This window comes from Rhineura floridana, chromosome 3 (assembly GCF_030035675.1).
Source record: "Rhineura floridana isolate rRhiFlo1 chromosome 3, rRhiFlo1.hap2, whole genome shotgun sequence".
In the NCBI taxonomy this organism is placed as follows: Eukaryota; Metazoa; Chordata; class Lepidosauria; order Squamata; family Rhineuridae; genus Rhineura; species Rhineura floridana.
In genome coordinates this window covers 149,428,487-149,456,241 of record NC_084482.1, presented here as the reverse complement: position 1 = coordinate 149,456,241, position 27,755 = coordinate 149,428,487, and the positions used below count along the sequence as shown (strand labels likewise).

Here is a 27,755-nt window from a genome sequence, read left to right as displayed (position 1 = left end):
AATGATTGAATTTTGGAATACAGTCTACTGTACAAAGATAAAAGTCACATCCCTTGCCCCCCACTGGCCCTGCCCATCACTGACAAGCATTCTGCAGAAATTTCTCTACAAGAAAATGTACCTCTTGTGCTAAAAAAGGTTCTCTACCCTTGGTTTAAAGTTTCTTGTTAAAGTGAAACTAAACTTTGCTGAAGTCCTTGCCATTTTCAGTTACATTATCTGCATATTTTCTATTATATCTTTTGCATAATCTTAAAGGGGTTTATACCTTGGAGAACTTGGATTTGTTTGGTGGACTCTTCAGCTTGCAGTTGATAGGCTTTTCTCTCTTCTTCCAACAGAGCTGTAAGTACAACGAGAGGATCTGAAGTTTTGATTGATTATGCTTCATTAGGTAGATATCAGAAATTAGTTCTTAGTAATTCATTAAAATACTTGTCAATAGCCAATATAAGTAAATTAACATATTTAAATGATTAAGTTACAATGCCAGCTGTTAATAAAGTTAAAGCTTGTTTAAAATTTCTTTGCTTTTCTTGAATGCATCCATGATACGATTGTGCTATGGAACAAAATGAAACTGACCATTAGAAAAATGGTTTAGCCATTTCTATTGTTTAAATTAAGCATTTAAATTTACAGTTCAATCTACTCAGAAGTGGGTCCCACTGAGTTAAATGGGAGGTCCCACTGAGTTAAAAAGGGTTTACTCTCAAGGTAAGCAGGGACAGGATGGCAGCCTTAGACAACTCAGTGGGACTTACTTCTGAGTAGATGTGTATATGATTGCACTGTTAGAGGATTCCCCCCCCTTCATTGCAGGGATTTTTTATATATATATATATATATATTTTATATATATGTGTGTGTGTGTACTTGGGCATACGATTTCCTGGGTTCACTGCAGATTCAAAGGAATCTTCATCTCACCTTGTAGTTCAAAGCATTTTTGTTTACTTGTTCTAGCTAGCTCTTGGGCTTCAATCAGTTCCTTGTGCAGCTGCTGAATTTCTTGTTTAGTTTCAGTTTCTGATTGTGGACCCTGCAATTCATCTGCTAAAAGAACATTTTTCTTTAAAGCATCAATTCTAGCAAAATTCCATCACCCTGTGAAGACAATATCTTAAAGAGTCACGCAAAATTAGTCAGCTACTCACTGAATTAGACAAAGGTTAGGTGGTAAATGAAAACATTGTTAGGAAGTCAAAAATCAATATACGCTAGTGCTGCATGCACGAAAAAAGTATAAATCAGCATGAATAATGTAGGTAGGCAATTCTAGTCACAACATATTCTGAAGTGGCAACATTTCATATATGAACAAAATGCACTCAAATTATGCACTTCATAAATGCACTCAAAAGTGACTTGAATACAGCTGGTGTTTCATTTCAGATGCTAATGTTATTCTTTCATGATTTATTATTCATTCCAGATACTTCCCAGCAGACAAGGCAAGGCATGGTAAGGCCCTGGGGATATCACCTGGGCTGTTCTAGGCCTCTCCTTCTACACTCTATACACCCATCTATAGGTAACAAGCAGCATCATTTGCTAACTCCTTGGCACATCAGATACGTCAGTCATGAGAGATGGGTATAGTGAAGTCTGGGTCAAACTACAACCATCTCTCATTTTTTTCCAGAATAGTCTAGAACTCCCTGGAAAGCAATGGGACCTTAAGTCTGTCATGCGAGCCCGCATCTAAGATGGCTATGGAGCAGGGAACTGTGGGGTTTCTTTTTGATAGTGTGGGATCTTCAGAGGTTAACATTTGGTTTTTGCTAACAGGCATGAGTTGGCAGTTTTACTGCTGAGCTGCGGTAATGAAAGGGCCCAGCCGAACACCTTCTTATCAGTAAAGGGCCTGGTTCCTTCAAGGTCATAAAGCCTGGGAAGCTTCAAGGAGGATGTGCCATTTGGCCAGTGATTAATGAGCCCATGCCTCATAAAGAAGTCCCTGATTGGTTAATTGTCTCCAGCCTGCTGTTGGGTTTTTTGCCATAACTACGGGCAGAAAATTCTAAGTTTTGTTCCTCTCTTGGGTTCCAGAATGTCTGCTTGATGCGACCCAGTTAGGTTCCAACTTACCATCAACTATCCTGTTATCTCTTTGAGGAGGGGTGGCTAACTAACTGCAAGCCTTTTTGTGACTATTAGCACTAGGCTAGCTAGTCTTTGTTATGTTCTATTTGTAATTGAACTCTTTTATGTTTTGTGTTTTACCTTGCGCCTCTTGGGTGTGGATATTAAGGAACCATTTTCCTGCTGTAACTGTGCACCTCTTTTATTCTTTAATAAACTTACTTCTATTTACCAGTGTGTGTTCATTTTAGGAGGTCGGTTCTGAATCTGGTACCCTAACCATTGACCACAGCTACTGTGTAAACTGGGGGTAGTGGTGCCTGAGGCTCTAGGGCAAGGAGTGTTTCCTTGGCTTTTGCCCTTTAGAATTCCTGGCAACTTTTCTGGGCTCCGAGTTTCCCTTTGGCTCAGAGTAGTTAACCAGTACAGAAGGGTGGTGGCAGCTATCTACCCTGCAAGGTTGTTGTGAGCGAACAGCCTTGGCAGAGAAGGGTATCTTGCCAGGGTCAATTGCCCAGGGTGGGGAATTTGCTCCTGGGATGGTGAAAGTCGGGGGGAGTACCCCCGAATATCATCACAAAGTCCACTCTGGAAATAATTCTGTCCTAGCCAGAAGCTATTACAACCTAAGCTGTAAATTTATCTCCTGCCAGCTCCAAGACTTCTGCTTCTCTGTATCTTAACAGATGAATTGAATAAACCAATCACATGCAGGAAATGCAATGATGCCAGTGAATGACTATGTTTATGCTTTTCAGAAGAAACAAAAGTGTCAACATTTGATAATGGGAAACAATTGACAAGGGGATAGTGTGTGGGAATGGTGGAGACACTAAATGACAGATTATGTATCCCAAAGCAAGAGTGTCTGCAGAAATATTGGGGGGGGGGGAAGGTCCACTTCAACCACAATTACATTTAGAATTCTGGGGGGGGGGTGATCCCTCTGCTCCCCACCCACGTGGACACTACTGCCCCAAGGGTATATCCAAGATTACTACTAATTTTTTTCCAATATAGCAGAATGGCTATCATTTGCTCCTGTAGGAAAAAGTAATCCAAATGGGGACACAGCTGTGATACAGTGCAACTCTCCCCAACCTGACCCCACCTCTGACAGCAAGTGATCTGGCTTCCAGTGAGAGGGAACTCACTGAAAGGGGCAGAACATATGCCTTTATGCAGAATGCTAAGAAATGTATTATGGCCATGTGTGTGCACCTACATGGAGACCTCTATAAAAATAGGGGCCTTTTTTGCTGAACTATCTGAACTTAGCCCGGTAGCTAATAGGTAGCCAATGCAATTATTTCAGTACTGGAGTGACATGTTGGCGATAACCTGCTCCAGATCTCGCTGCCACAATTTGCATCAGCTGCAGCTTCGAGACCAACCTCAAGGGTGCCCCCACATGCAGTGCATTACAGTAATCCAATCTGGAGATTACCATTGCATGGACAACAGTGGTCAGGCTATCCCTGTCCAGAAACGGCTGCAGCTGTCTTACCAGCCAAAGCTGGTGAAAAGCACTCCTAGCCGCCGAGGTCATCTGGGCCTCTAGCGACAGAGATGGATCCAGGAGCACCCCCAGACAATGGACCTGCTCATTCACAGGGAGTATGACCCTTTCCAAAGCAGGCAAGTGACCAATTATCTGAACTTGGGAACCACCAACCCACAGCATCTCTGTCTTGCTAGGATTTAGGGTCAGTAAATTGGCCCTCAATCACCCCACCACAGAGTCCAGGCACCAGTCCAGGGCTTGCATGGCCTCTCCTGATTCAGATGTTACAGAGAAATAGAGCTGGGTATCATCAGCATACTGCTGACACCTTGCCCCAAATCTCCTGATGACCACTCCCAAGGGCTTCATATAGATGTTAAACAGCATGGGGGACAAGATGTACCCTGCTGCACCTCACAGCACAACTGCCAGGGGACCAAAAGACAATCACCCAAAGCTATTCTCTGAAAACAACCCTGGAGATACGATCAGAATCACTGTAAAACAGTTCCTCCAATATGCATCTCACCAAGTCAGCCCAGAAGGATACCACGGACAATGGTATCACAAGCTGCTGAGAGATCAAGTAAGAATAAAAGGGTCGCTCTCCCGATAAAGCTCATCCATCAGGGTGACCAAGGCCGATTCAGTCCCCTAACCAGGCCTGAACCCAGACTGGGATGGGTCAAGATAATCTGTTTTATCCAAGAGGACTTGCAGTTGCTGCGCCACAACCCTCTCAATCACCTTCCCTAAGAAGGGGGTATTTGGTTGGTAATTGTCGCAAACCAATGGGTCCAGGGTGGGCTTCTTCAGGAGTGGTCAAATCACCACCTCTTTCAGGGTGGCTGGAACCATTCCTTCCTGCAACAACGCATTGACCACACCATGGATCCACTTGGTCATGCACCCTCGGCAAGCTTTAATAAGCCAAGAAGGGCACGCGTTGAGAGGACAGGCTGCTGGTCGCATTGTTGCAAGCACCTTGTCCATGTCCTCAGGCTGCATCAACTGAAACCGATCCCAAGAAGTTGCAGCAGATGTTGCACTGGACACCTCACTGGGGACTACAGTAGATGTGGATGAGGCATCAAGATTGCTACGGAGGCAAGCAACTTTCTCATTTATTTATTATTTAAAATATTTCTATCCCGCCCTTCTACCCTGTAATAGGGCACTCAGGGCAGCTTACAAAAATAAAATCAAACACGTACATAATAAAATTGTAAATGATAAAACCACAAAAACATTAAAATAAATTAAAATACATAAAATACTATACACACACACACACATATACAGGGAGTGGTACTAAAGGGGACTAAAAGGTAAAGGTGTCCCCGCACTTAAAGTGCGAGTCGTTTCCGACTTTTAGGGTGACGTCTTGCGATGTTTGCTAGGCAGACCGCATATGGGGTGGGATTGACAGTTCCTTCCCCGGCCTTTCTTTACCCCCCAGCATATGCCAGGTACTCATTTTACCGACCACAGATGGACGGAAGGCTGAGTGGACCTCGACCCCTTTTACCAGAGATTCGACTTCCTCCTTCTGTTGACATCGAACTCCGGCCGTGAGCAGAGCTTTCAGCTGCGTTACCGCCGCTTACCACTCTGCACCACAGAGGGACTACAAGGGTAAACTTTAACGTAGAAGGCATAAAATCAGTGTTAGGCTCTACCTTCAGTCCCTCCCAAAGGCTTTCTGGAACAAGATCGTTGTCAGAAGTTTCCGGAAAAACATCAGGGAGGGAGCAGAGCGGACTTCTTGGGGTAAGGTGTTCCAAAGCTTGGGGGCCACAACTGAAAAAGTTCTTTCCCGCGTGCCTGTCAGTCTAATGTCTTTCACTCCAGGCATGCAGAGGAGACCAGAGGCAGATGATCTTAAATTCTGGGCAGGTACATATGGGCGTAAGCAGTCCCTCAAGTACATTGGTCCAAAGCCGTTTAGGGATTTAAAGGTCAGAACCAGCAGTTTGAATTGGGCCCAGAAGCAAATTAGGAGCCACTGGAGTCGATAAAGCACAGGGGTGATATACTCCCTGCGCCGTGCTCCAGTTAATATTCTGGCTGCTGCATTTTGAACCAACTGTAATTTCCGAACCATTTTCAAAGGCAGCCCCACATAGAATGAGTTACATAAATCAAGCCTCGATGTCACCAATGCATGTGTCACTGTGGCCAAGTCAACTGCCTCCAGGAATGGATGCAGCTGGTAGACCAGTTTGAGTTGGCCAAAAGCTCTCCTGGCTACCGCAGCCACCTGATATTCAAGCAGCAGGGCAGGATCCAGGAGGACTCCCAAACTGCGGACCTGCTCCTTCAAGGGGAGTGCAACCCCATCCAGAACAGGTTGCAACCCCATCCCTGGTGCAGTTTTTCCTTTGACCAGTAGTACTTCCATCTTGTCAGGATTAAGTTTCAGTTTGTTAGCCCACATCCAACCCATCACAACCTCCAGGCACAGGTTTAGGATGAGCACTCCCTCCCTGCAATCAGGTGGTAGAGAGAGAGAGTTGTGTGTCATCAGCATATTGATGACATTGTACTCCAAATCTCCTGATGACCTCTCCCAGCGGTTTCATATAAATGTTAAAGAGCATGGGAGACAAAATGGAACCTTATGGTACCCCACAGGCCAATGGCCAGGGGGTCAAGGAGTAGTCTCCCAGCACCACTTTCTGGGTCCTGTCCGTCAGGTAGGATCGGAGCCACCATAAAACAGTGCCTCCCAATCCCATCCCAGCTAGATGGCCCAGAAGGCTGGGTTGATCGTATCGAAGGCTGCCGAGAGGTCCAGCAGAACCAACAGGGATGCACTCCTCCTGTCTGATGCACAGCGAAGGTAATCAAGCAGGGAGATCAGGGCAGTCTCTGTACCATGGCCAGGCCTGTATCCTGATTGAAAAGGGTCTAGATAATCTGATTCGTCCAGGAAAACTTGGAGCTGAGAAGCCACTACCCTCAAAATGCCTTGCAAACAATTAGCAGTGGGCTTCCGAAGGGTCTAAAACTCCATTTCCTGGAGTTAATGTCAACAGGCCCCTGACAATACGGAAAAGCTCCACTGGACAGCTACTTGAGGATATGATGGTGGCAGAGAAGTGGGCCTTCTTCACAGCTGCACAGTAGGCACAGTTATGTTTTACTCGTGCCCAATCAGCCTCACAGCATATATTTTGCCACTTGCTCTCTAGCCGTCATCCAGCCTGTTTCATTGCCCTTAAGTTACTGGTGTACCAGGGTGCAAACCGAGTTCCACAATGCTGGAGATGGTGCTCAGGGGCAACCATGTGAAGAGCCCGACACATCTTGCTGTTCCACAGCATTACAACGGCTTGAACAGGGTCACCTGTTCTAACTACTGGAAATCCTGTGGATCTCATTAGTCTCCAGGGGTGGACCATCTTAATCTGCCCATCACTCCTGCAGGGGAGGATTGGAGCCATAAGTCTAAACTTCACCAGGAAGTGGTCTGACCATGATAATGGGGTGACATCCAGTACCACCCCATCTCCAGACCACCTCTTCTTCCACCTGGAGCAAAAACCAAGTCGAGGATATGCCCTGCCCTATGCGTCGGGCTGGTGACAACTTGAGGTAGCTCCATGGTCGTCATGAAGGCCATGAAGTCCCCAGCTGGAACACTAAAGGCAGCCTCAGCATGATCATTGAAATCATCCAGGAGTATTGTTCCGGGCTCCTCCAATACGACAGCTAAGATGGCCTCCACAAGCTCGGTCAGAGAAGCTGTCAGACAGCAGGGTGGATGGTACACCAGCAGCAACCCTAGTTTACTGTTTCCTTGGCCCAATACTAGGCGCAGGTCCTCACAGCCAGCTCTGAGACAGAGTGGTTTCCTGGTGACAGAAATGGAAGTTCTGTAGACCATAGCAACTCCTCTCTCCCCCCCTCCCACGTCCCTGAAGCCTGTGCTGGTGTTGCAACGAGTATCCAGGTGAGTAAAGCTGGGTCAGATAAACTCCTCTCAGCTCACCCACTCAGGTCTCGGTAACGCACACCAAATCGGCACCTTCATCCATGATCAAATTAGGGATGAGTGTGGTCTTATTGTATACCGATCTGGTGTTAAATAACAGCACACACAAGCCACTGGCACAGCAGATGAGCGAGGAATCCATCTAAGAGAGGAGTGGGAGAGAGGAACAAGACGTAGATAGCCTTGCCCTCATCTTCAATGATAGTTCACCACCTCCCTATGGCTATATCTCCCTCTACCTATGATCACTGAAATTGGGGTGGCATCACCCATGTTCCTCCTTACTAAGATTCCTCCTAAATTCCTGATATGAACCCAACAAGAGCCCACCAACAAAACCTACTTGAGCCATTTATTCCAGTAGGCCTCAGAGAATTAGGAATGGTCAGACCCTCTTCCCAGGAGGATCCCTACGCCTGTGCAGCCTCTGAGACGAGTTCCGTCTTGGATGAAACTTATCCAGTTTAAATTCAGTCAGAAGGCTCTTTTCTGACTGGGAATAATTTCTTCCAGTTAAAGAAGAAACGTGAGATTTCCCACATAGCTTTGTTTTGATTGTTGGAGTCTGGAATTCGTCAGAATTGTTTGTCTTCCAGCAGCTCAGACAGAGCGAGGATTTTTATGCTAGCTCAGCTGGATAAGTGACCCTTTTTTTTTTATACGGATTAACAGGCAAACATCCTCCTGTCTACATTCATCATTTTCTTATCTATACAGCTAAAGAGATTTGTCAAAGTAACAGCAATTGAGATAACCTAGATGAGGTAAGACTTTCCTTTTTTTATTCACGGAACTAAGGGGGAAGAAAATATAAATAGCTTATCTTTTTTTTTATTGCAAAAAGCTGACATGGAAAATAGCATTTTAAAGATTACAACGGACGAGAGATTTCTGATTGGAAGAGATAAGAAATCTTTTTGATTTATGGCTGGGACTATTTTTCCTGATCTACTTTTTTTTTGACGAATCTGCTCATTCTCTCTGCTACTAGCTATTTCGACGCTGTGAACTAAAGCCGTTCTTACACTTCCGGGCAGATAAGAGATAAGGGCTGTCTAGCATGTGATGTTAGTTTGTTGGAAAGATTAACTCCTTTGTAACTGGTTAAAGAAATAAGCTGCTCTTTGTTTGGGACATTGAAAATTGAAGGAGTTTTGTTCCTTTGGCTTTAAGAATGACAAAAGAAGATCATGGATGCACAAGAAGGGACTTTATCTCTAGACATGTTTCAGAAAATAATGAATGGGATTAACTCAATAAAACAAGAACTGAGAAATAATAGACAAGCGTGGAGAATTGAATTTCACGAAATGAGACAGGAGCTGAAAGAAACTCAGGATTCTATGAGAAAGGAGAATAAAGATAGATCTGGAAAACAAAAAAAGGATGAAAGAGAAATTAAAGGCAAGGTTCAAACTATGGAGATTGGCTTAATTATGGACATGAAAAAAGATTTGGATTTCCTGGCTGTGATGGATCCTGGAGACAAATATTACAGTTTGGAATTCAGCGCTGTCCCTGAAGGAATTGAAGAGATTGGAGATAAAGATATTATCGGTTCAAAAAAATTCTTGGACTGGAAGGATTTGATGGAACTTGAAATGGAGAAAGTTAACAGAATTAATCCCTGTTTTGTGTCAATGGAAAAACCTTCAAGAGATGTACTAGTGTATCATGTGGAAAAGAGGAACAGAGATGCGGCTTTGCAACAATACTTCAGTGATACGTTTGGATTTGATGGCAAGAAAATATCTGTGATGGAGGAAATTCCTATCAGACTTTTATTATATGACTATGACAGCAAGATTTTTGGGTGCGTAAAGATGGAAGATGGAAGATGGACCCAATATGGATAATGACAGAAGAGCGATTTAAAATTACTGGACTTAGTAGATTTGATGAGTTGGATTAATTGGCATGTTTATTTAGAAAAAAAAATTGATTGACATATATCTCAAGGATTGGAAACTTCTCTTTGACTTTTTGTGGAAGATTAAAATGATATGATGTTAATGAGATTTGAAACCAACTAAGATAACCGTTGGAGGAAGGTGATTTTATAATCTATTAAGAGATAGGTTTGTTATATATTATAGATTTATAGCTGAACTATGACAAATCGGAAGTCAATATTCTTTCTTTTATATATATATATATATATATATATATATATTTCTTTTTGTATTGTACTAGTTATTGATTTGTGTTGTTTTCTTTTTGCATTGTTTTGGTTTTGAAAATTGGAATAAAAATTAATTGAAAAAAAAAAAGGAATGGTCAGACCCACTCAATATTTTTCACACAGGGCACATCTACTCCCCCCACCCCGTCTCACACCCAGGGCAGGCCAGCCTTCTGCCAGTTGCAGACTCTCACTCTGAAGGCATCTGATGACTTTCTCCTATCATTCAGTTTACTGCACAGGCTCTCACCTTGTGCAGGAACTACACATGCGCCATACACCCTCCCCGCTACCAATCTCATCCAGACTGGTTTTAAAAAAATAGAAGGTGGTAGCTCCCTCGCCCTCGAGACTCCTTAAAGGACGACCCTGCCAGTGGCAGACCCGCCGTGCAAGGACAGCTAGGCTTTTAGGCCCCCTGACCCAGCCAGGAGCTGATGAAAGAGGCTGCAAGATAGACTGCAGCCTCTCTCTGGAGTCAGGGTCAGGCAGGGGGTCCCAGTCCTTGCTGCACTTACCAGGGACTTCTGCTGTCTTGAGAGACAGCACCGCAAAGGAGCAAGCAGCAAGCACCCAGATGCTCAGGTACTCACTGCTGCAGCTGGTCTTTAGCCTTGTTGATACAAAGTTGCCTTGATGTAAATATATCCATCATGATATATACACACACAAAAATAGCTTTCTGTTTGGATTTTTCTATTTTCATTTTGTGTCAAGTTTACACAAAAATTATTAACAGTCACTTGCAAGGTACTGCTGAAAAGTGTTTATTTTAAATGAAATAACTCTTGAAGTTCATTATTTGTTCTGCTGCCCAAAGGCACATCCTGTTAAGCAGTTTTGTTGTCAAAGGTATGAAAAAATGAAAAAGCATGCCATCCAAGTAGAAATGTCTTCATAGTTCTAAAAAATTAAATTTGCACACAGAGTTTTACAGTGATGCTAAATGGACTACAACAATTGTAAGAGAAACCATTCATCTACAAACACTTCACAGAATATATAAATTCTAAATGCATTAAGGCTACAATCCCATGTGCTGTTATTTCCATATCATACTAAAAATTCCTATAAGAAACCATAGGAAACATTAAGAAAACAGTAATTTACCTTTTAAGAGGGCTACTTTAGCAATAGGTTCATTTAGTTCATGGTCCTCCATTTGAGCATCTAAAGGAGAAACGGAAATAATTTATCATTCTGAGAAACAATCTACTAGAATAGGTAAGATATTCAGCATTGTAGCAACACACAAAAACCTGCCTGAACAAAATAAAGTCTGTAGACTGTTTTATCTATATGTTAACAAGTTTTTGTTCTTTTAAAATAATTCTTCTGGGTACTCATTGACATCAAAGTACACTTAAACTTATGCCCAAAATGTACCTGTAGTGTCGTCACTGCTTTTCTCCTTGCTTGGGCTAAGAGTATCTGATAATTCAGCTTCTTTAGCTTTTGCTTGATTTTCTGTAAAATACAAAAATTGCAAAAAGGATACACATATCTCAAAAAATATTTTTAGCACCGATTCAATCATTTTTGTATAATAAAAGCTTTAAGGTAAAAACAAACTAAAATCACAGTAGATAAAATCAATGTTTTCTTATGCGCATTGCTGTTTCCAACTGGATTAAATATCCTCAGGTGACATATTTAATACTAAGCAATCCAACACAGGATGCAGTTGCCTCATGCATAGTTTAGCCTTTTGTTTAAAAGTTGATCTCTGGCCAACTGGAACCCAGTGTAAAGTTAGTTGCTTTGTTCACTCATTGTGGGAGGAAATCAGGAGAGAGGGACTCAGAAAACCATTTTGAGAACAATACAGATATTGTAACATGGTAGAAAGAAAAGAGCTATTAGGAATGAAGGCTGCTTTGTAGCACATTGTGTTGGGCATGGAAAAACACTTGCACAATAAGATGCTGTACAAAGAACAGTAGTATAAAGTTTTATAAAAGCTTCATCATTTAAAATTAAATAACTTTAAAAAAATTATGTTAGATATAGACAGGATGTTCAATGGGACTTACTCCCAGGTAAGAACAGTTAGGATTCCAGCCCCATAGAAGAAACAGTATGGGAGGGGGCAGAGAAACGGAGAAGAGTTTGTCTATGTCTCTGCTCACTGTACAATCCTAGCCATGTTTACTTAGAAGTAAGTCCCACTGAGCTCAATGGGACTTACTCCCAGGTAAATGCGGTTGGGATAGGATTGCAGCATCACTTTCAGGGGAATGTAGAAAGAGGTGAAGGGACAGCAGAGAGGTAATGAAGAGAGAAAAGCGGGGGGGCTAAAACTCTGAAGCAGAGCTTGTGTGGCCCCTGTGGGCTCAGACAAGTGAAAATTGCTATCGAGAGAAGGTGGAAGGATGTACCAGTAATCTAGTAAAGGGAATGCTGAGAAAGACTAGGAATCTGAAGTCACAGTGCAATCCTAATCATGTGTACTCAGAAGTGAGTTCCACTGAGTTTAATGGGGTTTACTCCTGGAGTAAAACTGAACATAAATTCAATTATTTCCTTTAAATATGATTTATCAATAAATATTAGAATATTTATAATGTCTGCTCTAATATTTATTGATAAATCATATTTAAAGGAAAGAATTTGTCTGCTACAGCTCGTATAGCACAGTGGAGAGGAGAGCTTGGCTGGGAGTCCAGAGTCTGTGAGTTCAAATCCCCGCTTATGTCTCCTGGGTATCAGAGCCAGCTAAAGATCACCCCCACAGTGAGTGGCTCAGGGGTTACGTGCCCTGCCACCTGTGCAGCCGTGGGCAAGCTGCATAGTCCCAAGAAGTCCAGTTGCCCCCCAGCTGGCAGTTGCAGACAAAGAAGGGGCTGGCTTGTGCAGCTGTGGCAAGCTGAGCAGGCCCTAGCCAGCTGGCGAGGTCTAGCCTCAGAGGGAGGCAATGGTAAACCCCCTCTGAATACCGCTTACCATGAAAACCCTATTCATAGGGTAGCCATAAGTCGGGATCGACTTGAAGGCAGTCCATTTTCATTTCCATAATGTCTGCTAAATGTTCAATGTGTGATCATGTAACTCTTGTTGCTTGCTATGGAGTAGCACAGCTACTCTTGAGGATTGTGCCACAAATAGATTCCAAAAAGTCTGCTTTCAACTTTCTCCAAACTCCTATGGCGTGTAATGAATAATAGCTGCTGTCATAACTGCAATAATAAAATAACTTAATGGCTAGGTAACACACTGCTCAAAAATGATAATAATCAATAAATAAGATAAACTTTGGGTAATAGTTATCCTTTGTGTCTTAACAACATAATCCCAAGCAGATTCACTCAAAAGTAACTTTCACTGTTCAGTGGTGCTTACTCCCAAATAAATGTGCATAGGATTGCAGCTTTAATTTTATTTAATGCCTTGTTTCCTTTATATTTCAATTTTCTTGCAAAGAGCTCAGTGTGACATACACGGTCCTGCACTTCTCCAATATATCCTCAGAATAACCCTATGAGGTAGTTTAGGATGAGAAGGTGACTAGCCCAAAAGTCACCCAGTGAGTTTCATGGCTGAATGAGAATTTGAACCCAGGTCTCCTAGGCCCTAGCTCAATAGTCTTATTACTGTACTGCACTGGTGTTCGCAGAACCTGCACACTACAGTACCTCTATAAATCATATACCTCTATAAACCTCTAGTTTTTTTCCTTGCTCTTTTAAAACCTGTTGAAATCAACAGCAATGTAAATTCTGTTTTGTGCTTTACATTTCCTCCTAAAGGTCAAAAGAGAGAAATATAGCCAGTACTCTTCCAATAATTTAATGGCATAGGTCAGCAGTGACACTTGGGGGGAGCAGAATGGCAGTGGCACTGAGATGGCAAGGTTGGGGGTACTTTGGTGGAAGGCAGTAGCAGCCTGCAGGTGTGTGCCCATGTGTTGCAGGATGGCAGTGCCACCAATCCTGAACTTGCAGGTACCTTGCCCCATCCCCATTCACTGAGTGGCACTACTGCCATCACTGGGAGACCACTGCTATTGCAGAGTCTGGGATCTACCCTGTGTTTTATTAAGAGCCATGAACTACAGCCAGCTGCAAAAGACATGTCTAGTATGAAAGGACATGATGTCTCTGAGAAGTTGCTGAGCACAGGGTTATCAGAACTGAGATCAGCTCACAATCTTTTCACACATAGATCTATTCCTAGTGTCCACAAGCATACTTAATTTCAGTTATCAAGTTTCCAGACAGGTGTGTGTCCTTTTGTTGCTGTTGTTAAACAACTGGAAGCCAGAAGCTCTTGCGGATTGACTACAAATCTCCCAGGGATCTACCAATAGATTACAATCTACTTACTGGCCACCCCAGAACGAAATCATTTGTATGGACACAGGCCTACCTTACAGGGTTGTTGTAGCATGGTTCAAAGGAGTGTTTACAAGAATGAAACTACAGTGGCAGAGGTAAGACTCTTCAAAACATTGCCAAAGGCAGCATTCTCAAAAAAGCAGTGTCACCTTTCTACTCTGTACCCAAAAACTGAGAAGAAAACAATTTTGGATTTGCTCATCTCTGTATAGCTCTCACCTTCTGCATCAAGTGTCATACATCAAATTAGACACACCTGATGGTCAAACACATAATGGTTGCCTCCATTAGAAACTACTAGTAGAAACAGCTGCATCACATGGTTTTATGGTAACACAAACCGGCCTTGTAGGTTGTAATACTCTAGATCAGGATGGTTAGACTTCAGCTTTTTGGTATTTTTATTATTATTATTATTATTACAAAATCCCTAGATCCACCAACCAGAGCAAGCCACAAAATATATACACTTGGAATTATATAATTCTTAGCCCAGGGAGTTGTTTTTAAGAGTAACAGGCAATGAAAAATTCAATATTTTAATAGCTATAATTATGATAGTTACAGAAGTTGGTATTTTCTTTTTAAAAGTTGGTGTTTTAATTTTAAAGCTTAAGAATTTGCAGGAAAACTGAAAAGAGTAAAACTACATTCCCCTTTCTGCCAAAATTCTTTCTATTGAATGTAAGCCTTGACAGGAAACAGTTTCAGGAAGTATAACAGACCCAGCATGCTTTGCTTTGTTGCCAGTAAAACGGAATTGTTTTAATGGTGCATTTAATGTGTGTCATTGAAGCCTTTTTTTCCTGGCAGCAAAAGTGTATATAACGGAAATTGTACACTTGTTTAATGTTACATGTGAATAACTGTACAAATGTGCAGCTCAACTACTTGTATACCCAGATACATAGACAGTACACTCATTGAATGTTACATGTGAATAACTGTACGAGTGTAGAGCTCAACTACTTGTGTAGCCAGGTACACAGACTGTACACTTGTTGAATGTAACATGTGAACAGGGCCTAGGTGTTCCATCTTTGATGTTAAGCAGGTGGCTGAGGGGGAGGGGAAGAGAGAGAGAATATTCTCTCAATGGCATCAAAATTGTCTAACTCCTTCCTCTTTGACATGTGCAGTTGGTACCTTCATGCAATCTTTTAGCACTAGCAAAGTCTGTCCAGCTTTTCCCTACCTTTAATGTTTATAAGTCTCCAATATCACTCTTTACTGCGTTTCACTGTTTTAAATGGTTTTGGTGTCTTGTTTTATTGTTTTTCTGCAGGTTCTAATGTTCTTAATTTTTTTTTTTTTAATTTGGTGTTGTAGGTCACCTTGAAAGACTGCAATACGGTGGAATGAACCTCATAAAGTAACATAATAATCACCCTTAATTCAAGTATACTAATGAAAATACTTCACTATAAAGGTACAAGTTAATTTTATTTTAGGATGCAGTATGTTTACGTGGTAATTTTTTTCTTGCTAGCATACTCTCTTGAAAATGTAAATCTGATTTTTTTCTGCAGCAGCAACAATGTAACTCATTATTTCCATATATGGTCACAGAAGAAACAGCTGGACTCTGTGCAAAATTGTGATGAATCATCTGAGACACAGGCATTTAAAAAAGAAGTTTACCACCACTGGATTTCATTCTTGATTTTAGACTTTATTTCATATATCTGTATAAAAACAAACAACACTGACTACACTTCAGCAAAGGCTGAAGACATAGGGCCTAGTTATTCAATAAGGTAGCAACATACACAGAACATTCAACTTGGCCTACATGCTCAAGGAGAATTGTGTTATGTTTCTTGATCATCATCCCCTTGTGCCACATAGTGAAAGACTTTTGAAATGGATTGCTACGGCAAAGCAGCTTGTGATATGCAATGGGGGCCTGCCGGCTGAAGACAATTCAACAAGTCTACTTTGTTGGATGTAAACCCTCATCCCCAATGTTTAACTTGAAATGTTTTTGTACTTTATTCTAGTTTTCAAAGTCATTCTAGAAAATATTTCACAGTATCTGCAAAGCTCTGACAAAAGGTCCTTGTGGACTATTCCTGGTAAGAAAGAAACCTGAAATGTTATGGATGTTATTGAAGCATACAGTTGTAGAACTCTCTCAATGTTACAGTCTTTTACTTCAGTAAAAGAGTCAATCCAGTAACCAATTGCTGGATATTATGCTTAGGATCACAGACTTATATTAGGCCCAACTACTTATCTATCTAGCCCAGTGTTGTCTATTGAGACTAGTGGTAGCAAGAGACTACAAGGCCCCAATCAGAGGTCATCTTCTTCAACTGCTACCTGATTTTTTATTATTATTATTATTTAACTGGAGGATATGCCAAAGATTTAACCTGGGATCTTCTATATACAGTACAAAGCATCAACTCCTCCCCTTATAAAAATGAAGCAATTCATTTAAAATATTATATTAGTTATGTTTTAATAAATTGGTTCTACTAAGTGATAAACTCACTTTGTTTTACCAGGGATGACTTTTCTTTATATAGGTTTCTTCTAGCCGTAAAACTGTATGAAGTTATTTAAAACTTCATGACAGAATCTTTTTAAAAATTAGATGGAATGCATTACACATCAATGCAAAAAATAACTTGCCATTCTGCAAGATAATACTGGCATGCAAGCATTAAGTTACACTTGTCTGCATTCTTTTCCAAATATGGCAAGGTACCTATACTTTGCTCAAACAAGAACATACAGAGGGTAACTGCATGCAGGATTTGAAACTGGTGGTTTTTGGAGGTTTAAAAATCAAAGAATGAAAACTCTGAATTAATTAAATGTTTGCAATTAAAAAAGGCATATTTACAATTTGGGAAATTAATTTAACAATAGCAAAGCTTTAAAACCTTGAATTAAAATATAATTCACAGTGAGTGGAAAATTCTATCTACTGGATAGGAAATCTTAGAAATGTTGCAGAATACACAACTAATTACAATTTGTAGCAGCCATGCTTTTGAACTGAATATATTTCCATTTATTCCATCTTTTGGACTGAATACACTTCCAAGGTTAAAATTAAGAAGATGCAACTGAAGTCTCAAATTCATGTGTTTAAAAGGTCTTTCCATTTAAATGTTGGAATGGAAAGGAATGGAATGGAAATGCTGGCATTGTTAAATACATTTACATGGAAGTAGTTTTTAGGACTGGGTAGTAATTAGTTTGTTGTATCATGATACCTCACACATTCCTCATACTTTCAAGAGAAAGTTCCAAACCCCAAACTCTTGTTACATGCTTCAAAAACAAGCAAATTAATAAGTCTAACCTTTCAGAATCTTTGTTTCATCCACTCTGGAAAGATGTCCTTCGTCTATGAGCTTGTCTAGTGAACAAAATAAGGGTTACTATTGCAGCTCAAACTGTGCAAGCATTTCTTTGTGCATGTTTCTGATACACATTCCATGACCAAATTTAAACATAGCAACATTACCTCACACTTCTCTGTGCTGAAATCAATGGGACTTTTTCAGTGCAAAGAGAAACCATACAAAACCTAATTTTAATGTTAATCAAATATGGAAAAGTAGTATGAAATACAGTCAGAGATTTTTAGCAAGCCAAAGTGAAAGCTGATTAGGAATTTCATTGAGACATTTATAAATTCTACAACAGAAGAGTTTTAAAACCTCATATTAAATATAATGCACAAACAATGAAAATTTTATACAAATAAACTGATAGTTTTTTTAGGGGAAACAATCTCCTATGAAGCCTGAAAGTTGCCTTATACCCACGTAAGTTAACTACTATAGATGAATTCACCTATAGCACTATATTCCTCTGGTACAGAAATTGTTTTTTAAGTGCCTAACATAGATATGCATTATCAATGCTACATAGAGGTCACATTCTTTAATCAGAAGTAATATTAATTAGTCTTTTGAAAGTTGGTACTCAGCTCTTGATGTAATAGTGTCCAGAAGTGAAGAAAAAGATAATTTTGGAGAAAGTACACAGAATCCTGGGAAGTAACCTACCTCACACCTACACAGAAAAACTTCCACAAATACACCTCATGTTTTTAACAACCTACTAATCAATATAGCTTTGGTTCTGTTTTATACTTCTAATGCACATCTCCTGCAGCCCAACTATTACACTGTTACATTGTTGAAGTCTGGGGAAGTGGGGGGAGAAGAAATTAGTTGTCCTTTCCTATTAGTTGGAAAACACCAGGATTTAGATTACCACTTTCCTGCTCCCCTCTCCCCAAATAATGATCCCCATAAGACTTGTCAGTAGGAAGTACAAGAAGTCTGGGGCATACAAGCTTGGTGGCCTCATGCTTTGTTAGCAAAATTAGAAGGCAAGAAAACACACACACACCAGGCAAGAAAATAAAATTAAGTTAACATGATGATGTGGAAAATCAGACTAAGAGGCCAAAGAAAAATGTTAGTGGAGAGAACAAAGGTAGCAAGAAGAGTAGCAAACTGAGGGGTCAAGCAAGACCAAGAAGTAGCACAAGACAGATGCTGCAGAAAATGAGATCATACATTCTGTACTATCCTGAAAGCACAAAAAGTAGGAAAATAAAATGGTATTTGAAATATGCTGCAGAACTGTGGAAATAATGATTTCAAATGCTAATATTATTGTTAAATAAATTTTATTCATGTGCACCACTTGATGACTGCAACATTACATCATGAGTCGCATGAATGAACAATCTTCACAAATCAAATCTCAGGCTTTTCATATCACCTACCAGCTCAGCCTTAAACACTTTTTCAATTAAGATAGCACCTGTATTTCAGATGAAACATTACTGTACAGTAATCAAGTTGTTAAGACACATGTGAGTGAAGTAAGTGCCTGTATGTACAAGCCTTGATTATTTTTTCAGGCACTAAGCTGTCCCATCTTAATTTTTGCTTGATAAGCTAATAAAAGGAAGGCTGGTCAGAGCTACTAAATAAGGCATAAGCGAAAGCCTTTTTCATGGATGCAAGTAATGCCAAAGCAGGAAGTACTCAAGAAGTGACTGTTTCAGGACTCTTAAGACAGGCAGACAGAGGAGAAGTAGGCTGCATTTCATGCTATGGAAATAAACTGATGCTTCAGGTTTATGTGATGGATCAATGTCAGGCCTTTTCTATGGAAATCAAGTCTGCTCAAAATTGGTCAATCAATAAATATACAGAAGTTCTGTGAATACAGCACACATTGGTCACAAACTGTGAAGCCTATGCTCTATCTGTACTTGCATGCAATAATGCTATTTGGCTTAGATGTAATAATCTTTCAACTGAAAAAACAAAAGCTTTTATTTTTCATTATTTGCACCTCATAAGGAATAGGGGATAACAAATTTAACATTTCAGGAAAGGAATTCCAGGGACCTTCTTCCTCTGATATATACTAAGCTTTGAGACAGGCCCTTTTTCATATTTCCACCTACTGTATCATACCAAGAAAATGAATATTAAATGCGGAATGCTTCTTTCCTGAATGGCCCAGCAGGTGAATGTTTGATCAATAAAACTGTTTTGTCAGATACAATTCCCATATGCTTTTCAACTTAGTCATAACAGAGACTATTCAATATGCATAGGTTCCTTATACTGAGAGAGCCATGACGTCAGTGGTCTCAGATTACCAGATCAATCTTCTACATAAGGTCCATTGTATCTGGTCTAATTTGATTGATAGCTGATTCCTAGAAACTGCAAGCATAACCACACTTTTTTTTTAATCTTGAAGATGGATTCACTAACTAAATGACCAAAGTTAGTTGTTAGTTCTTGAAATACTACAGCAAAATAGTATTTGCCTGGCATAGCATGATTAGTTAAAAAGTGCTCTTTTCATTCCTCGCTCATTATATTAGACATAGGGCTCATCAAATTAAGGTGAATGGTGGGAGATTGAAGATACACAAATTGAAATACTTCTTCACACAGTGCATAGTTAAACTATGGAATTTGCTGCAACAAGATGCAGTGATAGCCACCAACTTAGACAGCTTTGAAAGGAGATTAAATAAACTCATTGAGAATGAGGCAATCAATGGTTACTAATCATTTTGGCTATATATTTCCTCTAGGATCAGAAGCAACATGCCTCTGAATATCAGATGCTGAAGAAAAGCAGGAGATGCTTGAGGGCATCCTGCTTGGGGGCATCTCATAAGTATTTGGCTGGCCACTGTGGGAAACACGACACTGGACTAGTCTTCAAGTAGTGAGCACCAAACACAAGATTCAGAGTCAAGTTTGGCGCTTTTGAAAACAGTCTCTTAGTCTGACGCACTTTGTGGGCTGCCCAATTTGGCTCCAGAGTGTTTCTGAATCCACTTTGTCCTCGCCCCCAAACACACTCTACTTGGAAAACCATTTTTTTTCCTTTTGGCAGAAGTGGATGAAATTTGCACATCTAGCAGCCCTTCTAGAATGGATAAGTAAGATACAAGACACTATCCCTATTTTTTCATCTCCGGTTGCGGATTCAGAGCCACTTCAGTGTGCGGCCGTTATTTGGGATCATTTTCAGTCTCTAACCCTTACAGAAACTCTTAATGTTCTTGGATCTCTTAACCCTACCTCCTGTTTAGCAGACCCTTGTCCATCTTGGTTGGTGATGGATGCGAGAAATGAACTGGGGGACAGAATTAAGGACATAGTTAATGCCTCCTTGGAAGAGGGTTTGTTGCCTATGGCACTTAAAGAAGCTGTGGTGTCTCCCATCTTGAAAAAAACTATCTTTTACCCTGTGATCTTGGGCAACTATCGACCGATCTCAAACCTTCCCTTTCTGGGTAAGGCGATTGAGCGTGCAGTGGCTATTCAACTGCAAACCCATCTGGATGAAGGCTGTCATTTAGATATTTTACAGTCTGGTTTTAGGCCAAAACATGGGGTTGAATCTGTTTTGGTCGCATTGGTTGATGACTTGAGAAAAGCTTTAGATAGAGGAGAATATACCTTCCTCGTTCTTCTCGATTTGTCTGCAGCCTTCGACACGGTTGATCAAACATCCTTCTAGATCGATTAATGTCTATGGGTGTTCAAGGAGTTGTTCTGCGTTGGTTTCACTCCTACCTTAGCGAAAGAACTCAAAGAGTAGTATTGGGGGATGAGGTCTCCGAGCCTTGGCCGCTGGATTGTGGAGTGCCGCAAGGCTCAATTCTTGCCCCAATGCTCTTTAACGTCTATATAAGACCGCTAGGTGATTTTATTCGGAGCGTGGGCCTACAATTTCATCAATATGCAGATGACACCCAAATTTACCTCTCCTTTAAATCTTCCCCACAGGTGGCTGTCACACAACTGACCAAAGGGCTGGAATTAATAGGGGAATGGATGTCTAGGAATAAATTGCAATTAAATTCTGAAAAAACTGAAATCCTCTTGGTGGGTGATCGGTCTAATTTAGGGATAACTCAAGTGACTTTTAACCAAGTCACAGTTCCCTTGAGTGATCAAGTCCGCAGTCTAGGTGTTATCTTAGACTCTCAGTTGACCACGGAGGCCCAGATAGAGGCGGTAAGCCGATCCGCACTTTATCACTTGTCCCTGATTTGAAAAATCTGTCCATCTCCCTAAGCATCTACTACCGACTGTAGTAAGTGCCCTGGTTCTCTCCCGTTTGGACTATTGTAATGCCCTGTATGTAGGTTTACCCTTGAGAACTATGCGTAAACTTCAACTCGTTCAGAATGTGGCGGCACGTCTTATCAAGAGCTGCCATTGGAGAGATCACATCACTCCAATCCTTCGGGAACTTCACTGGCTCCCGATTGTGTCAAGGGTGAAGTTTAAAATATTGGTCATAACTTACAAATCCTTTACCGATGCTGGTCCATGTTACTTGAAGAATAGACTTTCTCTACTTGGAGAAGGTGGTCGCACTAGATCTTTAGCTGCTAGATTTCTTGTTGTTCCTTCAATCAGAGTGGCTAAATTAGCCGGCACTAGGTCTAAAGCCTTCTCTATTGCGGCTCCCTTACTATGGAACACCTTGCCAGTTTCTATTCGTCTAGCTCCATCACTTTTGTGTTTTCGGAAGCAGCTGAAGACCTGGCTTTTTGATTAGGCGGGAGGAGAAATTTATCAGAGCTGTGTAGTTAAAGGTGTGGATTGGTCTTTTGTTTTCTGTGATTTTAATTTGATTTAATTGACTGTTTTGTATTTTGCGTTTTGACATGTATTTGTATTATATTTTTATTGTACGTTGCCTAGAGTGACAGGATTTTACCTACCAGATAGGCGTATAATAATAATAATAATAATAATAATAATCCTGCCAAGTTACAGGCAAATAGATCCAGGAGTTTTCTACTGGGCACCTTTAAATGTTGATTTCTTTAAAAAAAAGGAAACATCTATAATGTTTTTATTTGGGGGCAGAATCAGATGAAAATTGCAGGCAATGTCATCCCCTCTGAAGGCATGAAGCCTGCTAAATTTCAAAAGAACAATTACAGCGGTTTTCCCACAAGGATAGACTTTACAATTTTAGGTTATGTAAAAAAGAAAAGCATAACCCTTTTTGTTTACTGGGCGATTGGTCTTAAACTTGCAGACATGTGAGAGGTGCCCATGGGTAAGAAACCTGCTAAATTGCAGACAAATAGGTCCAGGCGCTTTTTTTTAAAGCACTTTAAAAGTTGATTGGACACTGGGGGGGGGGGCTAAAAGAGATTCATTCTCCAGGTAAAATAGTTCCATCTGATTACAAGCTAAACCTGTCAGGTACAATGGTACTCTTCCTCCCACCCTCTCTCCACTCCCTTTCCCCATCAGCCTACACTGGTGTTATTGGTCTATGGTAAACTTAAAGAGGCATTACTTTTGCTTCTGAACAGGGTGGTTCATGACAGATGCTCTTGGAGGTTGCTGATTTATAGGGTCGCCATAAGTTGTAGTCGACATGGAGGCACATAACAACAAACTTTTGCTTTTAGCAGACACTTGTCTTTTTTTTTTACGTCTGGATCACCAAAGCACCACAAAACACTTTAGGGGTCTCCAATTCAACTCATGCCACCTTATACTGATCCCCATTTGCCTCTGACAAGTCCAATATCTATCTGAGGTAACCTGCTTTGGATGAGGACTGGGGATTTGTCCCAATCCAATGTATACCCCTAATATATATCCTGATGTAATACTAAAATGGTTTTAGGGAGACTCTCAGTAAAGCTAAAACCATCAAACAAAATATAAAAATAATTTTTAAAAGATCATAAAAGTAACATTCAAAGCCACACCCTTTTCTCTCCCTCCTCCACTCAATGACTGTTGGAGGAGGTGCAGATAACTTTTGCCAGAAGTCTGAACTGATAGCTTGCAGAGAGCATTTTTCCTTCCTCCATTTTTTCACTCTATCCATCTTGAGTCTCCTCTTCCTCCTCCCTCTGGACTTCCCTCACCCCCATAAAATTAGGCTAACGGCCTCAGGTTCCTCATCCCTGCTCAACAATCTTGCAAAAACAAACAAGAAATGAATTCAACAAAATAAACATTTAACCAAAAAGGACAGTTTTGAACTATACAAATGTACATTATTAAAATTAATGCATTAATGAAAATTAATAATAAAATCTTGTATATTTAATAAACATTTTGCCCAGATGCGATAAAGAAAGGATTAGGTAACATAAACCAAAAGAGAAATGCAAAAATGAAGAAAGCATAAAAATAAGCACTGAAATCCCAGAGGAAATTCAGAGTATGAGTATGCTGGGGAAGCTACCCACTCCACATGCCACATTTTTGCTTTTTTCATTGTTACAAGCAAGCATTCTATATTCGATTTTAAAAGGCCTAGTGGAATACATGGCCGGGGACGGAACTGGCAATCCCACACCATATAAAAAAAATGGTCTGCCTAGTAAACGTCGCAAGACGTCACCCTAAGAGTCGGAAACGACTCACACTATAAGTGCAGGGACACCTTTACCTTTTAGTGGAATACATAATAATATGAAGCAGTCTTAGAATGACTACAAAAAGCTCTGAAATTAGGGAAGACAAGGATGACATACACAATACTGTACTGAACTACTGCTTTCCTGGAGCATGCTGAACAATTTTTTTCATTATACTGAATATACTGTTTTTCTACAATGCTCTCCAAAAGACTCATCTCATTTTCCCTAAACTGCCCTGTAAGCTACCTTGGGAACTCAGTGACAGGAAGGATATGCATCTTTTTAATCACCACTGGACTTGATTATTTACTTTGCATATTTCTGGTGTTAACACTGAAAGGGGAAACCTGTGCATCTCCCCTGTGATCATGTGTGAGATCTCCCTCTGCTTCTTGTGCCTCTCATTTTGGAGGGATGTATGAATTCTCCTTCAGCTGTCACCCTGGAACTGCAAAAAGCAGACCTGACTCACTAACCCCTTTCAGTCATTTCTCTCCATGTGCTTTCAATCATGAAGAGAGGCAGCACAAGGCTCGGGCTGCTGGTCCAACTCCTCCTGATACGTATCCTGCCAGCCCTGCCCATCACATGTTGGGAGTGAAGTCTTAAATCATGCCGGGAGCAGGGCTCTTCATTTCAGAGCTTCAGCCCCAATGTGTGGATAGCAGAACGCAAGACAATAAGGAAAACAGTAGGAGGGCCAATAAGCACAATTCCACTCTCTCTCGTATGCACTTGTAACCATGAGAGGAAAGAATTACTGAAGAGAGAGATCCTGTTAAGAAAGAATCTGAATCTAAATTTCTCACATCTATATCATCTTGTGAAAAAAGTGGATCAGAGAAAAATCAACTCATTTGAAATGTGGTATTGGAGGAGAAATGAGGTATTGCGCATATGACGGACTGCAAAAAAGACAAATAATTGGGTGTCAGAACAAATTAAACCAGAACTATCACTAGAAGCTAAAATGATGAACCTGAGGTTATCATACTTTGGACACATCATGAGAAGACATGATTCACTAGAAAAGACAATAATGCTGGGAAAAATAGAAGGGAGTAGAAAAAGAGGAAGACCAAACAAGAGATGTATTGATTCATTAAAGGAAGCCACAGACCTGATCTTACAAGATCTGAACAGGGTGGTTTATAACAGATGCTGTTGGAGGTTGCTGATTCATAAGGTCGCCTAAGTCGTAATCGACTTGAAGGCATATAACAACAAATATCATCTTGCTGACACTTAGTACTAACTGACAGAATATATCTTATGGAAAAACTACAACTCCCCACTAAACCCACCCATGAGTGTTTAGTCACCCAAAATACAACTGCAAAGCCAGAACAGGTAAACACAAAGACAGTGCATATGATTCTCCTTCTGCAGTCAGATATTGGTTATTTTGCTCAAAGTAAGCTTAGATAGACTCCAGCCCAAAGAGGCTATCCAACTGATTCAATATGCCCAAATTGTTGGTGTGTCCTTGAGTGAAAAAATTCATTCCAGGCTTACAGTGTAACAGTTACCCAACTATTTCAACTAGATTCACAACTCATTATGTTCCTGATATTCATCATCCCAACATACAAAAAAGGTTGCAAGAATCAATTGTCAGGTTCCAGGCTACCCTTCCATAATACTGTAGCAACTAATATAGTTCTGTTTTGCTTTTCAGAGCTCTGCAAAAATATAATTATTCCAACCCTAGTACTGCATATATGATACTATTTTTATAGATTTTTTTAGTGAATGTGATGAATGCTCTGTACTCACTCTGGCACTCTATGAACTGATGAATAAAAGTGCAGTCCCCTCCACTCTTTGAAAGAAAGTGCTCTAGTAGAGAAAGAAACACCTTTAAGTTCATATCTCCATCTTTTTGAGTGCTCATGAACAAATGTAGAAGCCTCACAGACATCAGGGGAAGGAGGAGAATCTTTCACAAAAAGGCACAAAAAATAAAAAGGGAGGGAGACCCTCCCCTCACAAAAAATGCAAAGAACAAACATTACCATACAATAGAATATACTGAAGATATAAACATACAAACTTGTAATCTGTATGCTTACATCTTCAAAACTTACAAGCCTCCGTTTATATTAATGCATGTTAAAACTGGTGAAAGTTAACCTATACCAAATACAGATTGTATCAACAGAAACCTTTCTGCTGAAATATGGACACCATCTGAATTAAACATTTTTAGATTTGTTAACTAAAAACATTTAAGCTACCTTCAACTTGATATCAATAACTGGACTTGATTCACAACATATATTCTTTTGTAAAGTTGGCTATGGTTTAAGTAAATAGATGAAAAGGATTATACCTGCTATTTGTAGTTAAAAAGGCAGTTTCAGACTTCAAGGCAGTTCCTTGAAGTACCTTATCTCTCACTATTATCTAACACAGGGGTGGCTAACACTCAGTTTAGGGGCCTGATGTGGTCCCCCAAGCAAAATTCTCTGCCCTCCCTCAAGACCCCACTGACTTTGGCACTGGGGGCAAATAAAATAAAATTAGACATAGCATTGGGGTGGGTGGAGCCCAATGGCCTGGTGGGGATGAAGCGCGCGCCCCCCAGTCATCAGACTGATCATTTGATGAGTGGGGTGTGGGGTGTGTGCCTGTGTGTAATTAACTATTGTATATTGTCCAAAGCCTTTGCAAACCTCAGAACAAATACTGGTCCATTTAAGCTTTGAAACAAAAGTGAGTCCACTTGAACAGAGCTTTCAATAGTACACCTAGAATTCGTCAACAGGTCTCTCAGTGTACCACAAAGGGGCCCCATAAGCACTTATGTGCTGGGAGCTGTCCTCTTTCCCTGTGCAAGGGTAGCAGCAGGCACCCTCAGATTCTCCTGACACTGAGGCAAAGCTCCTATGAAAGATCATATGTGCAGTAGGGAGGGAGCAAGAGGAGTTGTGTAAATGACTGAGAAGAGAATGGAGCCATCCATGCTCCCTAGGGCAGAATCCTAAGGGATCTTTGTGACTACACAGGCAAATTACAAAAAGTGGAACAAAAAGAGTGGGAGAAGTTGTGAGATATGCTTCACTGCTTTCCCATAAAAGAGTAGTGGTACAAAAAACAGCACCATAATAGCTACAAGAGAAGATAGGGTTGGGCTAGCCCACACAGTCTATGTTTATGGACAAATGTTGGCCTCCTTTATCAACTGGTGAAAGCTCTGAACTTCAAGCTACCAAGGATGAAGAATATACAGTATGATATAGTGCAGAATAATTTGTTCGGAAAACTGAGTGTGTCATGGGAAGCACGTGAAAATTGTATTGCAGAAGGAGATTCTGTTGTGTAAACTGACAAAAAACGTGTATGTCAAGAGATAAGAAAGGTTAGGGACTACAAGACAGCAAGGGTGGGGGAATGCTGGCTATATGTAAGTAAAATAATGAGAGGAGCAGTCTGGCAAGGCCTAAAGAGCAAGAGGGCAAGCAATGAATAGAAACAGATCTGCTTGCATAGTTTTAAATGCAGTTAACGTTAATTTAAGAAAATAATCCAGATTTGAACCATTTTCCCCCTCAGCAAAACATGTAAAAATGGATGTGTGTGATTCTTTAAAAAAAAATTCTATATGTAATTCAACACCAAACATTACATTCTATATCAACCTTTCCCAATCTTTGTGTCCCCAGATGATGTTGGACTACAATTTCCATCATTCCTGACCATTGGCCATGCTGGCTGGGGCTGATGGG

The 27,755-nt window shown here is 40.6% G+C and overlaps 1 protein-coding gene and 1 long non-coding RNA gene across 21 annotated transcripts in view; one reads left to right on the top strand and one right to left on the bottom strand.

The window, feature by feature from the left end:
• The window catches only part of SLMAP (sarcolemma associated protein), a 189,292-nt gene that overhangs the window by 43,615 nt on the left and 117,922 nt on the right, over nt 1–27,755 (bottom strand). For 5 of the 20 annotated variants that reach the window (XM_061618318.1, XM_061618301.1, XM_061618309.1 and 2 more), the window contains 6 exons: nt 25,804–25,866; nt 17,419–17,475; nt 11,155–11,235; nt 10,879–10,938; nt 931–1,056; nt 269–343 (listed from right to left, as the gene is read on the bottom strand). In XM_061618318.1, coding sequence (XP_061474302.1) covers nt 269–343; nt 931–1,056; nt 10,879–10,938; nt 11,155–11,235; nt 17,419–17,475; nt 25,804–25,866 — 462 coding nt within the window. The remainder of the gene's footprint in view (nt 1–268; nt 344–930; nt 1,057–10,878; nt 10,939–11,154; nt 11,236–17,418; nt 17,476–25,803; nt 25,867–27,755) is intronic. The other 15 variants (XM_061618302.1, XM_061618305.1, XM_061618306.1 and 12 more) reach the window with 5 other exon arrangements.
• LOC133380635 (uncharacterized) lies at nt 269–15,515 on the top strand. The gene is made up of 3 exons (XR_009761497.1): nt 269–394; nt 1,436–1,464; nt 15,432–15,515. It is a non-coding gene; the product is annotated as an uncharacterized LOC133380635 (long non-coding RNA).